The sequence below is a fragment of the Meles meles genome, chromosome 5 (genome assembly GCF_922984935.1).
Source record: "Meles meles chromosome 5, mMelMel3.1 paternal haplotype, whole genome shotgun sequence".
Classification (NCBI taxonomy): domain Eukaryota; kingdom Metazoa; phylum Chordata; class Mammalia; order Carnivora; family Mustelidae; genus Meles; species Meles meles.
The window spans coordinates 15,147,388-15,166,898 of record NC_060070.1 but is presented as its reverse complement, the minus strand read 5'-3'; the positions used below and the strand labels follow the sequence as shown (position 1 = coordinate 15,166,898).

The 19,511-nt window shown below is 41.8% G+C and overlaps 1 protein-coding gene across 1 annotated transcript in view; it reads left to right on the top strand.

The window, feature by feature from the left end:
* Positions 1 to 19,511, top strand: part of LOC123942082 (estrogen receptor) — an 82,866-nt gene that overhangs the window by 22,214 nt on the left and 41,141 nt on the right. The window contains exon 3 of the mRNA XM_046006035.1: positions 17,978 to 18,111. Coding sequence (XP_045861991.1) covers positions 17,978 to 18,111 — 134 coding nt within the window. The remainder of the gene's footprint in view (positions 1 to 17,977; positions 18,112 to 19,511) is intronic.

Genomic DNA, 19,511 nt, shown 5'->3' with positions numbered 1-19,511 from the left:
GAAACAAAAGAACTCCAAAAGAACAGTAAATGTTAAAGAAAGATATTCAGTGAAACAGGATTTTTCAAACGTGAGCTAAGAAGTCCTGGTAGTCTCTTTTGACTGTGTTCATGGGCCTACTCTGTGAACTGGCTTCGAGGGCCTCTCTTAATGGTTGCAGTTTCGATTTCAGTATGAAAAAAACTGAGATTCTAAGAGGAAGATAGTTCTCAGGTCATGTCTGATTATATTTTTTTAATTCAAGTTTCTTGGATTGTTTGGCAAAATGGTTTGCATTTGCTGGTCTTCCTGATTGGATTTCAAAGCCAGAACAGTTTTTCCTAACCTTAAAACCAACCATTAAAATAACTGCCTTGTCCTATTTTGTATCCTAATGAAAAACAAGAATCATTTCTCTTCTAAAAATGGAGTCTGGATTGCCTCAAAACGTCCTGTACTCAGGCCTGGGTTCCATGCCATCTCCTCAAGGACAAGGTAGCAAAGTAGAGGTCTCCAGAGGTGGCGCTCTACCAATTCACCTGCTGGTTGCTGGTTTAATTCCACAAAAGGCACTTATCACAATCGGAGATGATCTTATCTGTATTTATTTGCATGTTATCTGCCTCTGTGGCTTGAGTGGAAGCTCCAGGAATGTAGGGGCTTTGACTTACTTGCAAAGTGCTTGGCAATGAATAAGAGCTTGATAAATCCCAATTGAATGAGTAGCTAGGGTCCCTGTGAGAATTTTACGTCATTCATTTGGTCATTGGAATTCTAACACTCTGTATTGGATTATGGTCATTTGTCTTAAAGGATGGTGAATAGATTAAGGTTTTATGTTAAAAAAAGAAAGAAAGAAAGAAAGAAAGAAAGAAAAGCATTGAGTTTTGTTTTGTAGGCCCTTCGAATGGCCATGACTGATTGTATTATATCTTGTTTGATTTTTGTGGGTGTAAGAACTTCTGCAACTGGGATGGACAGGTTAAGAAATGTGAATTTTATTTTCTCCCCGCTATAGAGACTTGGGAGAATATCCCCCGCTGTGAGTCTCACCTTTGGAAAACACATCTTGGCCAACCTTCTCTTACATTCCTTCAGGAATTCTCATGGAAGTACCATAGCCTCTCTTGGCCTGGGGTGAAGACCACCTTGCTGATCAAAGCTTGAGGCCCTATTTTTATGTCTGCTTCTTCAGTCTCATCCAGGACTACTTGTGTCTGGGACCCGTAAGTTCCAGGTTTCAGGATGTTGACTTTCTCTTGGTTTCTCAAACTCATCAAGCATTTTCTTGCTTCCAAAACCTGCACACAAGTCTCTCTCCTCAGTATACTCTTGCCAGTTCTTGTCCTGTAAAACTGCCCGTTCTTCAGGCTCCAGATTAAATGTTGCCTCCTCTCTGACATTGTTCCCCAGTTATATTCTCTCATCTGACTCCATACTTCTTGGCATTTATCACAATTAATAGTTTATTTTTTTATTGTTGTGTGTGTATGTGTGTGTGTGTGTGTTTACTGTCTACCTTACCAAGCTGTGTACTGCAAGAGGGCAATGTTCTGCTCATTGCTACACCCCCCAACACCTCCCTTAGTGCCTCTAACAGTAGATTCTGACTCAATGAATATTTACTGAATGAATAAAGGAATCCCTGAGCGAAACTGATCATTGAGGTTTTAGTGTCTAGCACAGAGTCCGACACATATAATGGACTCAGAAAATAGTGCATTACTATAATTGGGTTAATAAAGACATGAGGTGTTAATCTTACCTTCTTTATGGAGAAACAACCAATGGCTTATCCAAAGCAGAAACACTGTTCTCATATCCAAGCATAGCACTCTCTCCGTTCATTGGTTTGCCTTCACTCCCATTAACAGAATCTGCTTCTTGAAGTACAGTGGAGAACAACTACCTAATTGCCTTGCTTGTATAATTCCAGAACATCCCAAAGAAAAGTGAATAAATGAGGTACTCTTCTTTATGTTCTACATACCTGATGTAGGTATCTTAAAAGATTGATCGAATCTATTTTCAGCTAGGTATTTCAGTAAACACAACCATTAGAGAATTTTTTTTCTGGGGACCTCCTTTAGCTCTTAAATCATACACACTATACAAATAAACTCAAGTGGGTCATTATCTATAAAAGTAAAGAATTCCATCTTCCTTTGACAAACCATTCAAACCCAGAAGTGTGTTTTACATGTTCCGACAGACACATCCGTGGTTACTGACTCTAACCTCCTTTCTTGCCACTTTAGCTCCCAAAAGGGAACGAAAGTAGTGCAAGTTAAGGCTTGTTCTATTCATTAGAAATATCTCTTGGCTTAAAAACTCTTTTGACTATCGTCCTCCTGATGAGAAAAAAGTAAAGAGCAAAGAGTTGCCTACAGTCTTACTCCTGTATGACAGATAGCTTTATTAAGGTAAGTGGACATTAGATGACTAAGTGCTGGAAGCTAATATCCAGACATGTCTCTCAGGGAGGTCAAGCTAACGTTTCCTATATAATTCTCATGACCGCCATTTGCACTGGCATGAACAAAGAGGATCTGAAGCTTTGTGAATGAATAATAGGTATATCAATTCTCTATACCCTGTCACCAGGTTTGAAGGGAGGCTCCCAACAAATTTTCCAAAACTAGAGCCCACCCTTGGAGACTGGTATTAAGATGGAGGAGGAGGAAATAAGAGTCCTCCAGGCTCTTTGTTGGGACATGAGTAGGGGGCATGGGTGGGCCCTTCATTCTGGGAGGAGTTGGGTATGGAGTTAGATGTGTGTGGGTGGGCTAGTAACTATCAGCAGCTACTTCCACACTTCTCTCACCAGTGAGTTGATGCCTCAGCAAGGCAAGTCTCTGAAGGAGAATGACTTTTTCCTTGAGCTAAAAATATCCTGAGGACACTGCCTGAGGGAAATACTCACCCCCCCCTTTTTTATTGCAATGACATGGTCTTCTTTAGGCCAAAAGGATCTTTTTGGCTTTTCTTTCCTTTTCATTAGAAATCCTTTTACTGGGCGCCAGCGTTGTTTGGTTATGTGTCCATTGAGAACAGCAACAGCAATGAAGCTAAATACGATTTAAGCTAGAAAAGGCAGAGGGCTGGGAACTCTGTTTAGAGTCACATTTCCCAACTTCTCCAGCAAGCTCTGCCTCCCTCGGACTGCGGCTTCCGAGAACTTCATGTTTCTGAAATGCTGCTAAATTGCTCTGTACATTTATTCCTCAAACACTCAGTGAAGATAGTCCTGACTTTTAGTCCCTTGGCAACTCTTCTCAAGGAAATGGACCCGAATTCATTTTCCCTTTGAAATCCAATCCTTCTATGAGTCATACAACATGGTTTTAAGCTCCCTTTCTCAGAATCACTCTAAGAGGATGATTTTCTGGCCATATCCTTAGGATTTGCTTTATTGGTTTTCATTTTCTTCCATTTTCGCCTGTAATAATTCTCTACCTAAACGTACACTTCCTAAGAAGAATGACATATTTTGCTAGTTATTATCATGTTTTCAGCTCATTTGCCTTGACATATAGCCTGTGATAGTTAAATTACGCTAACATAGAAAGCCTGGAATTGGACCCAACATCACGAGGTTTGGATGTTGACAGGTGCACGGAGGGAAGACTGGGCGTGAGAGACAGAAGCTCTCCTAGTGCATTTGCTGGGCCTATTCTTACAGCCTTCAGATCAGTGCACTTGTTCAGGATAGTCTTGCAAGGAAAAGACTTCACACTAGGGAGGTCTTTGAAGAGTCAGAAACAAATGAGTTCTGGGAAATTTTAAAAAACAAATCCTTTGTCAATTCTTAATCAGCTACTTACGATCGTGCTTTGTTATAATGACAGGAGCATTGATCTCAATGTTCTTAAGGTTCTACATTCCAGTTACTCGGTTCCTTCTCTAGTTTAGGAGATGCCAACCTCCCCGCCGAAACTCTGTATCTTAATTTGGAAGCTCCCTCTCCAGGGTATATTCTTTGTAGTTTCTACTTCCTCGAGCCCTTATTCCTACTGGCCCTGTTGCTTATCTTTGACACTTAATACCTCCTATTCTTTGATTACAAACAGTCTTCTGATTTTCATTTTTCCTGGTCCATCCTAAGTCCCATAATCAGTCACTGCAAAGCTGTCCTCTAGAATCTCTGTCCCCTCAACTTGTCTCCATGCCTAAAGAGTCAGTCTTCTTACTCTGGGCTCCCTCCACCATCTACTTGCTTCTCTTTCATCCCAGGCTACTCAACACTGCTAGAAAAAGCTAGGACCCCATCTTGATCTGGCCCCAATCTATGCTTATCTTCCTTGACTTCTCTAACCTATGTAGAGATCATTCTGTACTTCCTGACCCCTTCCTCCCTGGTTCATCCCTTTTTCATCTTCCCCACTGGTCTCTTGTGTGTCTTGCACAGACTCATCTTCCTTTTAAGCCATATTTGCCCACCGTCCTGTCTGCTCCTCTCTCTCTGCACTCAGACACTCTCCAGTGGCAGTCCCCAGAGCTGAATTTCCAGACTCAAAGGTTTTTCTGAGCTCCAGGTCTCTGAGATCTGTTAAGGTGTCCTGCAGCCATCTCAGGCTTCTCTCCCACATAGAGCTCCTTGTTTTTCACTCCCTTAGCATCTAGTTTTCCTTCCCTTCATGCCACTAATTAAAATTTTATCAAATTACTCTTCTTTCCCTTCTTTTTCTTTTTAACTACCTCCCAAGTCGATTGTAAGTTCTTTTGAGGCAGTACATTCCTTTCCTGCTCATTGTTACGTTCTTACTGCCCAACATGGACACGTAGTTGGTGTTTGATAAATTGACTGAATGTAGCAGTCATGAGCAAAGCATGGCCTGTAGGCCAATTCACTCTGCTCCTATATTTGTCAATAAAGTTTTATTGGGACACATTCTTGCTCGTTGGTTACATGTTGTCTATGGCTGCTTTCATCATAAAAAAATGTTGAGCCAATGCAACAGAGGCTCTGTTGCCCATAAAGTCTAAAATATTTACCCTCTGGTCTTATATATAAATAAAGCATTTGCTGACCCCTGATATAAAGGATACTCTCAAAACCCAGAGGAAGAGTATATAACACAGTAGAGAATGGTAGACTCTCAGGGAAGTCGTCCCAGAAGCGAAGATACCTATCTGAGCCTTGAAGGATGAGAAAGAAATATCTAAGAGCAGGAAGGGGTGGAATGGGGTTGACAAATAGACGTCACAAGCAAATGCTGTAGATCATCTGCACATGATCAGAAGTGCTGGACAGTGTGAACAGCAAGACAGGTCATAAGACATGGACTTGAGAAGATTGGACAAAGGCCAGAAATCCAAAGGCATTCTTTGTTTTTGTTTTTGTTTTTTAAATTTTATTTATTTTAAAAAGTGAGGGAGTGTGTGCACAAGTTAGGGGGAGTGGGAAAAGGGAAAGGGAGTGAGAAAATCTCAAGCTGACTCTGGACTGTGTGAGGAGCCCCATGTAGGGCTCAGTGTCACAACCCTGAGATCATGACCTGAGCAGGAACCAAGATTCAGACGCTTAAACGACTGATCCACCCAGGCACCCCTGCAACAACATTCTTAGGCTTTAACCAATCCCAGGGTCTTAACAGCATTTGCAGCTTCCTCCCATGTCCCCAAGCTCCCAGCCTCAATCTACCTTGCCATATTTTTTGCAACTAATATCACTTCTTATTTACTAAACAATTTAAAGTGATACTATTTCTAATAATAACTGCAGAGTTTCTCTCTTTTCACATTATTTCTTCGTTTATTCTTTAGTTAGAAAAACACATTCCTTCTCCAGTGACAGTATTAAGTCTGCACTCCTTGGTTTTCCATGTCTCTCTCCTTCCATCTCTGTTGTCTATCCCACTGTTTGCCTTTTCCTGGCCACCTTCTTAAAACATTGTGGTCCCTCCTGTCCTGTCACTTCTCTGACCATTCCTTCTTTTAACTGGTTCAACTTTAGCTCCACACCAGAGTTGATGTTGTTCTCCAGTTTCCTTCCTCTGCCTGTTTCTTCAGTCTCTCCATCTGTCTGTCTGTCTGTCTCTTCACTTTCCATGATGAGCTCACTCCCTTCCCCAGTTTTATGATTTTTAAAATGTTTTTTAGATTTATTTATTTATCATTTGAGAGAGAGAGAGAGCAAGAGGAGGGGTGGGGCAAAGGAAGAGGGAGAGAGACAATCCACAAGCAGACTTCTCACGGAGCATGGAGCCTGATGCTGGGCTCCATTCCAGGACTGAGATCATGATCTGAGCCGCTTAACTGACTGAGCCATTCAGGTGCCCCCTTTCCTGGTTTTAGCCATCTTTATTCAGATACCTCCATTTTAGAATACCTCTAATAGAAATACTTCTATTTCTAGACATTTTCATGCTCTGTTTGGGGCAGTGCAAATTGGTACAACTTTTTTGGAAGGCGTTTTGGCAATACTTGTTCCAATTTTACATGTTTTTACTTCTTGACTCTGATGTTACATGTGTCAGAATTTTTTCTGTATGCTTTTGCAAGTGTGGAAAATATGTGTGCAATTCATGATAATTGCATTGTTTTTTCTAGCCAAAAATGGAAAACAATATACCTGCCCATGGGTAGGAGAGCATTCAAATAAACATGAATACAGTAAAATACTAGGCATTCATTTAAAAAGTGAGCTATTTTTTGCTGTGCTGATTTGAAAAAAATGCCCACCATCAGAAGTGGAACAAACCAGTCCAAATTCATATATTTAATCCTGGCCTCTCCCCCAAGTTCCAGACAAACATTTTCAATTTCCTGCGTATCATCTCTACTTGATCTTGAGAAATTTTAAATACAGTATTTTTTAAGGGAATTTTTTTCTTCTACTAGCACATGACAAATCTTCTGAGTTTCTTTATTTCTGCATTTTTTCTGTTTCTTTTTCTGTTTCTTTCCAGTCACTCTGACATACAATTTCAAAGGTGTCTTTAAATTCTTCCTTTCTTTGCCCAACATTGTAGATCACTCACCCAAGTCTGTGGATTCTCCCTTCACAGATTTCGAAAATATCCCTTATTCTCGTAACCATTGTCACTGTCTTGTGCGTTCTCTTCCTTCCTCATGCCTGCAGTCTCTTTCCAGACTCTCCTGTCTCCCTCATTCTCCTCTGCACACTGACGCCAAATTAAATATAGCAAAGCACTTACTTGATCATGTCACCCACTATTAAGCTTTACATGGTCTTTCCTTACACAGTATCTCTTAAGCTTTTTATTAACCATTCCACATGCTGACTAAGCTTTTTCTAAGTGTCTCTCCTTATAAGCACCAAACTCTACCAGCTAGATTCCTTGATCACTCCTTTCATCAGTTCCACCTGTTAAGTTTTACTGATACCATTTAATCTGCCTGGAATGTTCTTCCTCTTACTCAATCTATCCTAGGAGACCTACATCAAATGCCATATACTCATTGACATCTTTCCGATTCATGCCATTTGGAAATGATTAGACTCTATAAAGAAGGTGTCCGAGAATACATTTCTTTTTTTTTTTTAATATTTTTATTTATTTGACAGAGAGAAATCACAACTAGGCAGAGAGGCAGGCAGAGAGAGAGGAGGAAGCAGGCTCCCTGCAGAGCAGAGAGCCCAATGTGGGGCTCGATCCCAGGACCCTGGGATCATGACCTGAACTGAAGGCAGAGGCCTTAACCCACTGAGCCACCCAGGCGCCCCACATTTCTTATATCCCTTTGATCAAGTCAGTAGCTATGCCTACAGAAGATAAAGTCTGTCTTTGCATCCTAAGTGTGTCTGTGTGTCAGTGTTTCAGCAATGGGCTGGGGCAGGGAGTAATCAGACTCATGCGTCTATTCTATATCATGGGGTTCGGGCTAATGGTTGCTACAGATATCCCTGAAATGTCAGCTGTTTAACACATGAAAATGTATTTCTTACTCAGGTCATTGTCTAGTATAGGCATCTTAATAAGTGATCTCATTCAGATACCAGGATCCTTCTAACTTTTAGTTCCCATTCTACTAGGTCCTAGGAATGCTCTTCATTTGGGCAGTAAACAGGGAAAAGGATGGGGAAAGGCACACCTGCTTCTTCCCTATTTCATTCCTTTTCATTGGGCAGAATCCAGCCACCTGGCCACTCCTAATGGCAAGGGAGACTGGGAGATGTTGTCTGGGAGGAAATGGAGGAGAAAGGAGATGCGTTTTGGAGAATACAACAATCTTTGTCAGTCTTTGCTTCCAGTTACCAAATATCCATTCCTCCCACACATAGAACATGCCCTGCTCCTTCCCTAGGAAGACAGTCCAGCTCCAAGTTCATCTACTGAAAGATTTCTTAGGGATGAGCCATCCCCTCCATGGAGCATGGATGGGTCTCTTCCTGGACGGGCAGCCTCACCCCACAGATAAACTTCATATTCAGTGTTGGAGGGAGGGCAGAAAACTGTGGTAAAAACTCCCACCGAGAAAAAAGGGAGCAGGGAATAGTGAGTGTCACTCTCACACAGCAGTTGTGAAGTTCTGGGCAGAAAGAGGAGGCTTCTATGAACAGGAGCCCGAAAGTTTTCTGATTAATCCCTGAATCTGTCCTCTAGGAAGAAGAAGCTTTCCGCTGATCTCCATGCACCCTGGCTTCACTTTCTGGAAGGTTCTTTCTTTGCATTTCTTCTTCTCGGCCACATCTGTAGTGAGTGGGGAGAAGCCGGTCCTTTGGGTGAGCTCTCAGCACTTCCTGCTAGTGTGCTCCTCTGTGCCTGTCTCAGCCCTTTCCCCAGCAGCTGACCACGTAACGAACATTTCAGGGACCTCAACGGCAGAGCTAGAGGTCAGAAGGATCCTGGGTCCCTGAATGGGAAAGTCACCTTACCAAGGAAGCTGCCTACATTGGACAGTGACGAAAAAAGAATTAAACTTTACTATGTTGAGCAGCTGAAATGTTAGGATTGAAGGCTTAAAAACTCAGAGGCTTCTTCTTCTTTTTTTTTTTAAGAGAGAGATGGAGAGGAGTGGGAAGGGTCCGTGGGAGAGGGAGAGAGAATCTTAAGCAGACTGCACTGAGTGAGGGAACTGGTACAGGATTCTATCTTACAACCATGAGATCTTGACAGAAATCAAGAGACAGACGTTTAACCGACGGAGCCACCCAGACACCCCCAAGGCTTTTGGATTTGTAATTCAGGCTGTGATTTCTTTGGCAGTACAGCTGTCTCAAAAAGAAAAGAAAAAATAGCCTTCCCATTTATTTCCCATTTATTTCAGAGGACGACTTAATCCGATATTCTGCTATCACGTTGTGACAGACCTTTCTAGCTTGCTCTCTCTGCTTCTTGCTATTTGGCACTAAGAGAGCAAATCTTTTGTATGGCCCTGCCCCACGACCAGTCCTGTATCTTTACTGATCCACATCGGCAAACTGCCGGATCAAACAGCCATCACATCCCAATGGATTAATTATTTCTTATTCAATGTACAGTCTCATGTGGATGATTCTGTCTAAATGTGCATTCGGGCACACAGTTTAAATAACTGGTTCAAGGTCACATAATTGGTAGATAGATGTGGCATAATGTGAACCTAGGTTGTCAGACACCAAGGTCTAAACCACTCTCTTCTCCAGTAATCCACCATGAGATACAGACATTCAAATTTTGCATCTTTCAGGCTATATAGCTTAGTATTTGCCGTCTTGAGCATTTTGTTCCACATGCCAGAGAGTTGTCTCTCTGAACCTCTGGATCATACGAATAGTTATAGAGTCACAGCATCTCAGAGCACGTGCTTTGAGGTTTTGTAGCATCAAAGATACAGAAACTCTTTAAATACACCCAAACCTAGGGGGGCCTGGGTGGCTCAGTGGGTTAAAGCCTCTGCCTTCGGCTCAGCTCATGATCTCAGGGTCCTGGGATCAAGCCCCGCATCGGGCTCTCTGTTCAGCGGGGAGTCTGCTTCCTCCTCTCTCTATGCCTACTTGTGATCTCTGTCTGTCAAGTAAATAAGTAAAATCTTAAAAAAAAAAAACACACCCAAACCTGCCACTGTTGATTTTAGACAGCATCTTAATTTGTAATCTTTTTCTACCCACATTGCACTGTCTTTGCAGGACAACTCCATTAAGAGTCTTACGTTGATCTCCTGGGTTCTCTGCTTCCATTTATTCCATGTCTTTTCGGATGAGGAGAGGCTATGGGGAATTTTGTAAGATTATTTTGGAAGATATAAGGACGGTTTGACCTGCCTACCTGCCTTAGGACTCTTATCTCCCATTGGAGGAATAGTACCTACGTGTGCCTGAAAAACTGGCTTTCGTTTCTATAGAGGAAACTTCCAGGACATGCCATGAGCAAATGTTTTTTCAAGTTCTGTTCCTTCTCCCACTACTTAAGTGCAGGCGGACTGCATCTGAAGAGGGTAAGGAGCAGAGCAATCTCACAAGGAGGTTGTGAGGTGCTCTGAACATGGACTGATGTAACGGGTTGGAGGTCTTTGTCAGGCTGTCGTGTCCTACAGCGGGGGTCATGGGCTGGTCTGCTTGGTAAATGGCTTCTGATCTATGTGGTTGTGCTTCCTTTAAAAATAAACCTTGGGGGGGGGGGTGCCTGGGTGGCTCAGTGGATTAAGCCGCTGCCTTCGGCTCGGGTCATGATCTCAAGGTCCTGGGATCGAGCCCTACATCGGGCTCTCTGCTCCGCAGGGAGCCTGCTTCCTCCTCTCTCTCTGCCTGCCTACTTGTGATCTCTCTCTGTCAAATAAATAAATAAAATCTTAAAAAAAAAAATCTTGGGGATGCCTGAATGGCTCAGTGGGTTAAAGCCTCTGCCTTCAGCTCAGGTCATGATCTCTGGGTCCTGGGATCGAGTCCCACATCAGGCTCTCTGCTCAGCGGGGAGCCTGCTTCCCTTCCTCTCTCTGCCTGCTTATGATCTCTGTCAAATAAATAAATAAAATCTTAAAAAAAATAAATAAATCTTGGTCTTTATACCCCACATGTTTCTCCACCTTAGGAACACTTTACAGATTTTGCCTCATTTTATCTTATTGTAGTAACTTTACCTTCAGAATCTTAGTAATCACCGATTTCTGGTGCTGTTGGCTTTTCCATGCTGTTGGCTTTTCCATCCCATCTGAAATGGAGTTAAATGCTCTAGTCTGATTGGCTCTTGAAGTTAGTAGAGAATATTTCAGTAGGACTTTGAAAAGGAAGCCCTGACCCCAACATGTAATGACTTTAGTGCACAGTGAAGGGTCCCTTTGTGTGAGGCAGCCAACAAGGGTCTGTCCACCCTTTGAAGGCCACATCGGTTTGTACCTGATCTGAGGATGACCGTTCACTAGCTCACATCACCAGCCTTTTCTCCCATGCCCACAGCACTCATGGGAAACCCATTCTGCCACGCGACCAGGCAGTTATTTCCAAGAGGGCAATGTTCTAGTGAAGAAACACCTGCAGGGTCACATACTTTATTTTATTTTATTTATTTTATTTCATTTATTTTATTTTATTTTCTATTTAGAGAGGGATGGGAAGGGGCAGAGGGAGAGGGAGAGAGAGAATCTTAAGCAGGTTCTACGCCCAGCACAGAGCCTGACTCAGGGGTTCCAACTCACAACCCTGAGGCCATGACCTGAGCCCTGAAACCACGAGTCAAGACACTTCACCAACTGAGCCACCCAAGCGCCTCTCAAAACACATATTTTTAATTTATTACACAGATAGTGGATTGGCTGAAGTGTTTAGAACAAGTGAGTTTTCCCCATTGAAAGGACAGTGAGTTTAATCTTATAGAGATGTCAGTGTAAAGTTCTTCAAGACTCTTACAGCACTGCTTAGAAAACTGTAGCTTTATTGAATGACTATCCCCCAGGAGCCCTCAAAGTTGAGAAGCACTTTTGTTTTCATGGAAGGTAAGCCCCGGGGTCTTCTTATCATGGCTCAATGATTTATACTTAATGTCTGCTCCTTCCACATCCTCTAAAGAAAAACACATACGCACACCCACACTCACCCATGCTCACAGTCACTCTCTGTCTCTCATACACACACACTCACACTCACTCTCACACACACACTCTCACTCACACACTCATGCTCTCACACACTCAGACACACTCATCCTCACACACACTTACTTGACAGCATGTCCAGGGAGAAGAGGCTGAAGAGGGAGACACTTAAGAACCAGCTTCTCCTGGGAAAATGTGGGAGACTCTTGAGAAGGGACACAGGGAAGGAGAATTGTTAGGGCTCCACTTTCTCAGTTTCTGAAGTGAACTTTTGCTCACAGCAGGTGAGCACGGGTTCCCTCCCACACTGAGATTTCCTCCCCTGCCTGCGTGCAGTCTGTTAAAAAAACAGACTTTACACTGAGAAAGGAACATTTCTCTATTTTGGCTATGGGTTGTTATTTTTAAAGCTTCATCCACCAAACATTTCCCTCTATCCTTGTTTATTTTTTCACTATAAAGAAAATGTGCTACTTTAAAAAATATCACCTTCAGGATAAGAAACACTCCCTTGTAGTGTGCTGTCCCTGCTTTGGGCCAAGTCACGCTACGGTGTGACCACGGTCTCAACCTCCTGTTGTATAACGTAGCTTTTAAAGATTCCCGTGTTTCTAGAGAGCTTCCATGAACACGGATGCCACAGTCAAAGCAAAATGCACTCTGGCGATTGTTTTCTGGACACTTTCGGTAAAAAGGCCAACCTCTCCATGAACATCTGTGGCTCCATTTATCCAGGTGTCTCCTAGGAATAGTTATATACAGCTGCCACTGTGTGCCACATGTCATTCTAAACACTTCACCTAAAATCTCATTTACCTTTATCGGAGAAGACTATGGCAATTGCTTCAGTACATGTGGGTTAAATGTGGGGAGGCTGACATTACTGGTAAGACTTTCTTTCTGCACTTTTTCTGGGGGAAGATAGCCTGTGGCTTTGCACCTGTCTTTTCTCCCTGTCTGTCTTGCCCCTGTTTTGGATCTCTTTATGAACAAGGCCCGTGGCTGTCTTCTCTGTACCTTTTTGTCTAGCACAAGGCCTGGTAGATAATGGGCAAGTATGAGTTAAAGTAGGGTGAAAAAGGAAGACAAGGAAAATCTTGTTGGAAGTCTTTCCGCTGGTGGTAGATAGTCTGGATTGACTTAATAGTTTTGAGTCCTAATTCCCTCATTTGGACAATAACAAAAATAATACTACTTTAAAAGGCAGTTGTGAGAAGGAAATGGATTTATTGAAAGTACTTAGCATATTTTACATCAGTGGTTAATTCCATATATGGTGTTAAGATTACCTAGCTGCCTGGGACAAATACGAAGCTGAATCCTTTCTCAAATATCACACAAAGTAAACCCCGAACAGCAGCTTTGGGACTGTACTAAAATCCATTGAACTGTATGCTTTAAATGAATGAATGATATGATATGATATGTGACTATATTTCAGTACAGTTGTTGTAAAAAATAAATCCTAGAAGATGAAATATTTAAGTATGAAAATGTGAAAGTGTACTAGAGGGAAACATAAGATAATTTTTTATCTATTACTGAAAGGGAAATGACCTTTTCAAGCAAGATATACTGTTCTAAACAATAAACTTGGTGGATCTATTATGTAATAATTAAATATTTTTCCAAAGAAAACACCAAAAAAAAAAAAAAAGAAAAACACGACAATCCAGTAGAAAAACATTGAATGCGCATAGAGCAAAGGGCTACAATATATAATGAGTGGTTAAGAATCAACCTGAAAATGACTAATAACCCAATAGAAAAATATCAGCAAAGGATAAGAGCAGGACTCTTAGAGAAAAACCTTATACCAACATATTTTTCTACCAAAATCCTATTGGTACAAGCTTTTTGGCAGCAAGGTTTGAACTATTTACCAATATTAAAAATGCTTAAGTCTTCTAATCTAGCAATTCTACTTCTAGAAATTTTTCTATAGCTCTCTATTCATGTGTCTGAAGACAAAAACATAAGAATAGTTATTTCATGAAATGTTTGTGACAGCAAAATACTTAAAGTCAAGTGAAATGTCAGCCAACAAAGAAATGGTTCAAAAATTTTTGCACATCATTCAGGGCAAAACTTATGCTATTAGAAACAGTTATGCAGCTGTTAATAATAGTTGATAAAGATCAAAAGCTTCTGCACAGCAAAGGAAACAGTCAACAAAACAAAGAGGCAACCCACGGAATGGGAGAAGATATTTGCAAATGACAGTACAGACAAAAGGTTGATATCCAGGATCTATAAAGAACTTCTCAAACTCAACACACACAAAACAGATAATCATATCAAAAAATGGGCAGAAGATATGAACAGACACTTCTCCAACGAAGACATACAAATGGCTATCAGACACATGAAAAAATGTTCATCATCACTAGCCATCAGGGAGATTCAAATTAAAACCACACTGAGATGCCACCTGACACCAGTTAGAATGGCCAAAATTAGCAAGACAGGAAACAACGTGTGTTGGAGAGGATGTGGAGAAAGGGGAACCCTCTTACACTGTTAGTGGGAATGCAAGTTAGTGCAGCCACTTTGGAGAACAGTGTGGAGATTCCTCAAGAAATTAAGAATAGAGCTTCCCTATGACCCAGCAATTGCACTGCTGGGTATTTACCCCAAAGATACAGATGTAGTGAAAAGAAGGGCCATCTGTACCCCAATGTTTATTGCAGCAATGGCCACGGTCGCCAAACTGTGGAAAGAACCAAGATGCCCTTCAACGGACGAATGGATAAGGAAGATGTGATCCATATACACAATGGAGTATTATGCCTCCATCAGAAAGGATGAATACCCAACTTTTGTAGCAACATGGACGGGACTGGAAGAGATTATGCTGAGCGAAATAAGTCAAGCAGAGAGAGTCAAGTATCATATGGTCTCACTTATTTGTGGAGCATAACAAAGAACATGGAGGACATGGGGAGATGGAGAGGAGAGGGAAACTGGAAGGGGAGATGAACCATGATAGACTGTGGACTCTGAAAAACAACCAGAGGGTTTTGAAGGGGCGGGGGGGGGGGGTGGGAGTTTGAGGAACCAGGTGGTGGGTAATAGGGAGGGCACGTATTGCATGGAGCACTGGGTGTGGTGCAAAAACAATGAACACTGTTATGCTGAAAATAAACAACAACAAAAAAAGGATAGTTGATAAAGGATCCAAAATACATTAATTAAAAATAAAGTGCTGAACAATGTGCTTACTATTCATGCTTTAAATTATTATATTTTTCACAAATATGTGTTTGCATATGCATAGGATATTTTAAATTCTTCTTGTCCCCTTCAAAGACAACATTACCCCAATTCAGCCTGTGAACAAAAAGATGGAGTTCCTTTCACATGTATTATCTCATTGAACTTCTGCAACAACCCTATGGAAAAGTTATCAATACTTTTTTATTTTTATTCATTTATTTTTTAAAGATTTTATTTATTTGACAGAGAGAGGGAGAGCATAAGCAGAGGGAGCAGCAGGCAGAGGGAGAGGGAGAAGCAGGCTCCTTGCTGAGCAGGGAGCCTGATGCGGGGCTCAATCCCAGGACCCTGGGATCATGACCTGAGCTGAAGGCAGATGCCCAACGACTGAGCCACCCAGGTGCCCCCAATACCTTATTTTTTAAATGTAACATGTTATGAACCTTCAGGTTTGCTTGTTTAATAATTGCCACTACTAATGTTAAATCCTCGATGCCAAGGCTCTGTTTCACAGGGAAAAAGCCTAAGTTTCTTATAACATAAGACATCCTTCATCACCTGACCTTTTTCTCCTTTCTCAGATTAACCCCTTGTCTCTTTTGTACCTTCACTATGCTCTTCCTGTCCATGTCTAAGATCCTCTTCCAATGATGCTTTCATACTCCTGCTCCATGAAAGCCTACATTTCTTAAATTGTCAACTCAAATGCCAGCTACTAGGTGAATCCTTACTGGTCATCCTTGGCAACATGAATGGTTCCAGCCCAGGCACAGTCCCTTATGACACTTCCTTCTATATTTCAAAAGCACTTTATACTAGTCTGTTAAACCTGATTATATTGTTTCAAGGTTTTGAGCATATTCAGAGTAGAGGCCCTGTTTTTATTCCCTAATTACCACAAAGAATATAGTAGCAGATCAATAAATACCTAGACAAATCATTTACCTGAATCTTAATCATTTTTGATTACCCATAGGTTGAAGACCTCTGTATTTTTTTTTAAGTTTTTATTTTAATTCCAGTTGGTGTCCAGTTTTTATGTTAGTTTCATGTGTACAATATGGTGATTCAACACTTCCATACACCACCCAGTGCTCATCACAGCAGGTGCCCTCCATAATCCCCATTCCCTGTATCCCCCATCCCCCACCCACCTGCGTGCTGGTAACTGGTCAGTTTGTTCTCAGTAGTTAAGAGTCTGTTTCCTGGTTTGTCTCTTTCTTTCCCCTTTGCGCATTTGTTTTGTTTCTTAAATTCCACATGTTAATGGAATTTGTCTTTTCCTGACAGACTTACTTCACTCAGCATTATATCCTTTAGCTCTATCCATATTGCTGTAAATGAGTAGATTCCACTCTTTGTTATGTCTGAATAATACTCCACGGTATAACTGTACCCCAACTTCTTTATCCGTTCATCAATCAGAAGACACTTGGTCTGCTTCCGTATCTTGGCTATTATAAAAAATGCTGTTATAAACATAAGGGTATGTGTATGCCTTTGAATTTGTGTTTTTTAATTCTTCGGGTAAATACCCAGTGGTGCAATTGCTGAATCATAGGGTATTTCCCCCAAGATTTTTATTTATTTATTTGACAGACAGAGATCACAATAGGCAGAGAGGCAGGCAGAGAGAGAGGAGGAAGCAGGCTTCCCGCTGAGCGGAGAGCCTGACACTGGGCTCGATCCCAGGACCCTGAGACCATGACCCAAGCCGAAGGCAGAGGCTTTAACCCACTGAGCCACCCAGGTGCCCCTATTTTTAACTTTTTGAAGAACCTCCATAGTGTTTGCACGGTGGCTGTACCAGTCTGTATTCCCACCAAGAGTGCACAAGTGTTCCTTTTTCTCCACATCCTTGCCAACACCTATTGTTGTGTTGTTGATTTTACCCATTCTGACAGGTGTGAGGTGATATCTCATTATGGTTTTGATTTACGTTTCCCTGATCAGTGATGTCAGGCATGTGTCTGTTGGCCAACTATATGTCTTCTTTGGAGAAATGGCTGTTCATGGTTTCTACCCATTTTTTAAGTTGGGTTTTTTGTTTTTTTGTTGCTGAGTGGAGTAAGTTTTTTATATATTTTGAATACTGACCCTCTATTGGATATGTCATTTGCAAATATCTTCTCCCTTTCAGTAGGTTGTCTTTTAGTTTTATTAATTGTTTCCTTCATTGTGCAGAAGCTTTTGATTTTGATGTAGTCCCAATAGTCAGTTTTTGCTTTTGTTTCCCTTGCATCAGTGGACCTATCTAGAAAAAATTTCTATAACTGATGTTAGAAAAGGTACTTCCTTTGTTCTCTTTGATGAACTCAGTATTTAACAAGGCAGATTTGGGAATTGAACAATATGTCTCTTCTAGGAATTTGAAGTGAAATGTTTTATTGATGGAAAAACTTTTTTTTTTTTTTTGCCTTCAAGAATTCAAACGATACATTCATGTTTCATGAAGAGAATGGACTGCAGTTTTTTGTTACAGATTCGGAGCCAGTAGATTTTTATGAAAGTGAACCTATAGGGTCTGAAAGCTTTCTGGGCTTTATTTATTTATTTTTTTAAGACTTATTTGAGAAAGAAAGAGCATGAGCCAGCATGTGAGCAAGGGGAGGGGCAGAGGGAGAAGGAAGAAGAGACTCTCAAGCAGACTTCCTGTGGAGCCCGGAGCCCGACGTGGGATTTGATCTCACAGCACTGAGATTGTGACCTGAGCCAAAATCAAGAGTCACACAGCTGAACCACCCAGGAGCACCAGATTTTCTGTGCTTTAATAACTATTTTTTTTTTATTTGCTGTGTTTTCATAGGAACCAGGGAAAATGTGTAGAGGGCATGGTGGAGATCTTTGACATGTTGATGGCTACATCATCTCGGTTCCGTATGATGAATGTCCAGGGAGAGGAGTTCGTGTGCCTCAAATCCATCATTTTGCTTAATTCCGGTGAGTTGATAACATGGGGGAATTTACAGCTGGGTTACTGAAAGAAAGATTTTATTTGGATTTTCAGCCAGATACAATCTGCCTATTATGTAAAGGCATAACCATAATTTGAAACAACCGACGCGCATTTATCATAATCTCTTGTCGTTGTAGACACTGAACCAAATGGCTTTTTTGTTGAAATATTTGCATCCTTTCACAGATAGTTGTGATGTTTTCATTCTATTAATTTTATTTATTTAGTCTGAAGTGGATGTTTTTACTGAAGTGGTACAAGTGTACAGGCATAGATTGCTGATGGTTGCATTGGTCGGGAAGTACATAGACCAAGGGATCAGTATCAAGCTCCAGATTGGAAGGAAAGAGGCTTCTTTGAGACCAACCATGTTTCTGGTCAAAAATGATTAGGTGACAAATATCATTGGCTCAGAGGCAAAAACATGGAGGGCAGGTCCAGCCGAAAGATCAGCTTTTGTGTGGTGTAAGGGGTCAGATTCAACTGTGCCTTCTGATCGATTCATTTGAGAAAGTGTAGGTGACCATGGCATCGGCTTTGGGGTTCGGTTTGTTTTGTTTGCAATAAAGTCACCTGTTGTGTAAAGAGTTGGTCCAGGTTACCCAGATGGAAACTGGGGCCCAGCTGAATTAGCGCCATGTTCCTCCCGGTCCTCATTATTTGGATCTAAGCACTAGATACCCAGGCTGTGGGACCCAAAGCTCCACAGATGGGTGTCAGCCACACGGTAGATGCCTTTAGCCTGGGCCTTTGTCCCCACGCCTGTCCCCACTTCATGCCTCAGACCTCATTCTCACTTTTTAAAGCCCTAGGCCTGGTTTAGAATCAGATAGGGTTTCCAGTTTCCCGAGAGAGCTGAACTATAGTTGTGTTGATCACATGCAAAGAGAATCAGCACTTTCTTCTCTTCATATGTCTTGTCTCTTGGCGATGAACACCCACCCTTCCGCACCTCCCCTAGCCGTTTTCCACGTCCGTTCCCCTCCAGTGCTAAGAACCTGTATCGCTTCATGGTTAGACAGTAATCATCCTCACTTATCAACTGATAAATGGAAATCTGTACTATTCCACTAGGCAAGGACTGAATTACAGAACTAAGTTACCTGAGAAACGCTGTGACCCACACTAAGGAAGTGATTACCACCCCATTCAAGTTTCTGGTTCCATTCACATGCATTGTGCTTTTCATTTCAGTCATTTGTCTGGTACATTGAAGGGTTCACATCCCACAATGGCTCTTTATTGGAACAGAGTTCTGGGAGCAATGCCACTCGGCTGCACCGTGCCAGGCCCTGAACCTGGTCCTTCTTCAGTGGAGGGCTGGCACATGCTGACGGCTTTCCTGTGGGCAATCTGTTAACTTCAGGGAAAGCAGGCCTATCAA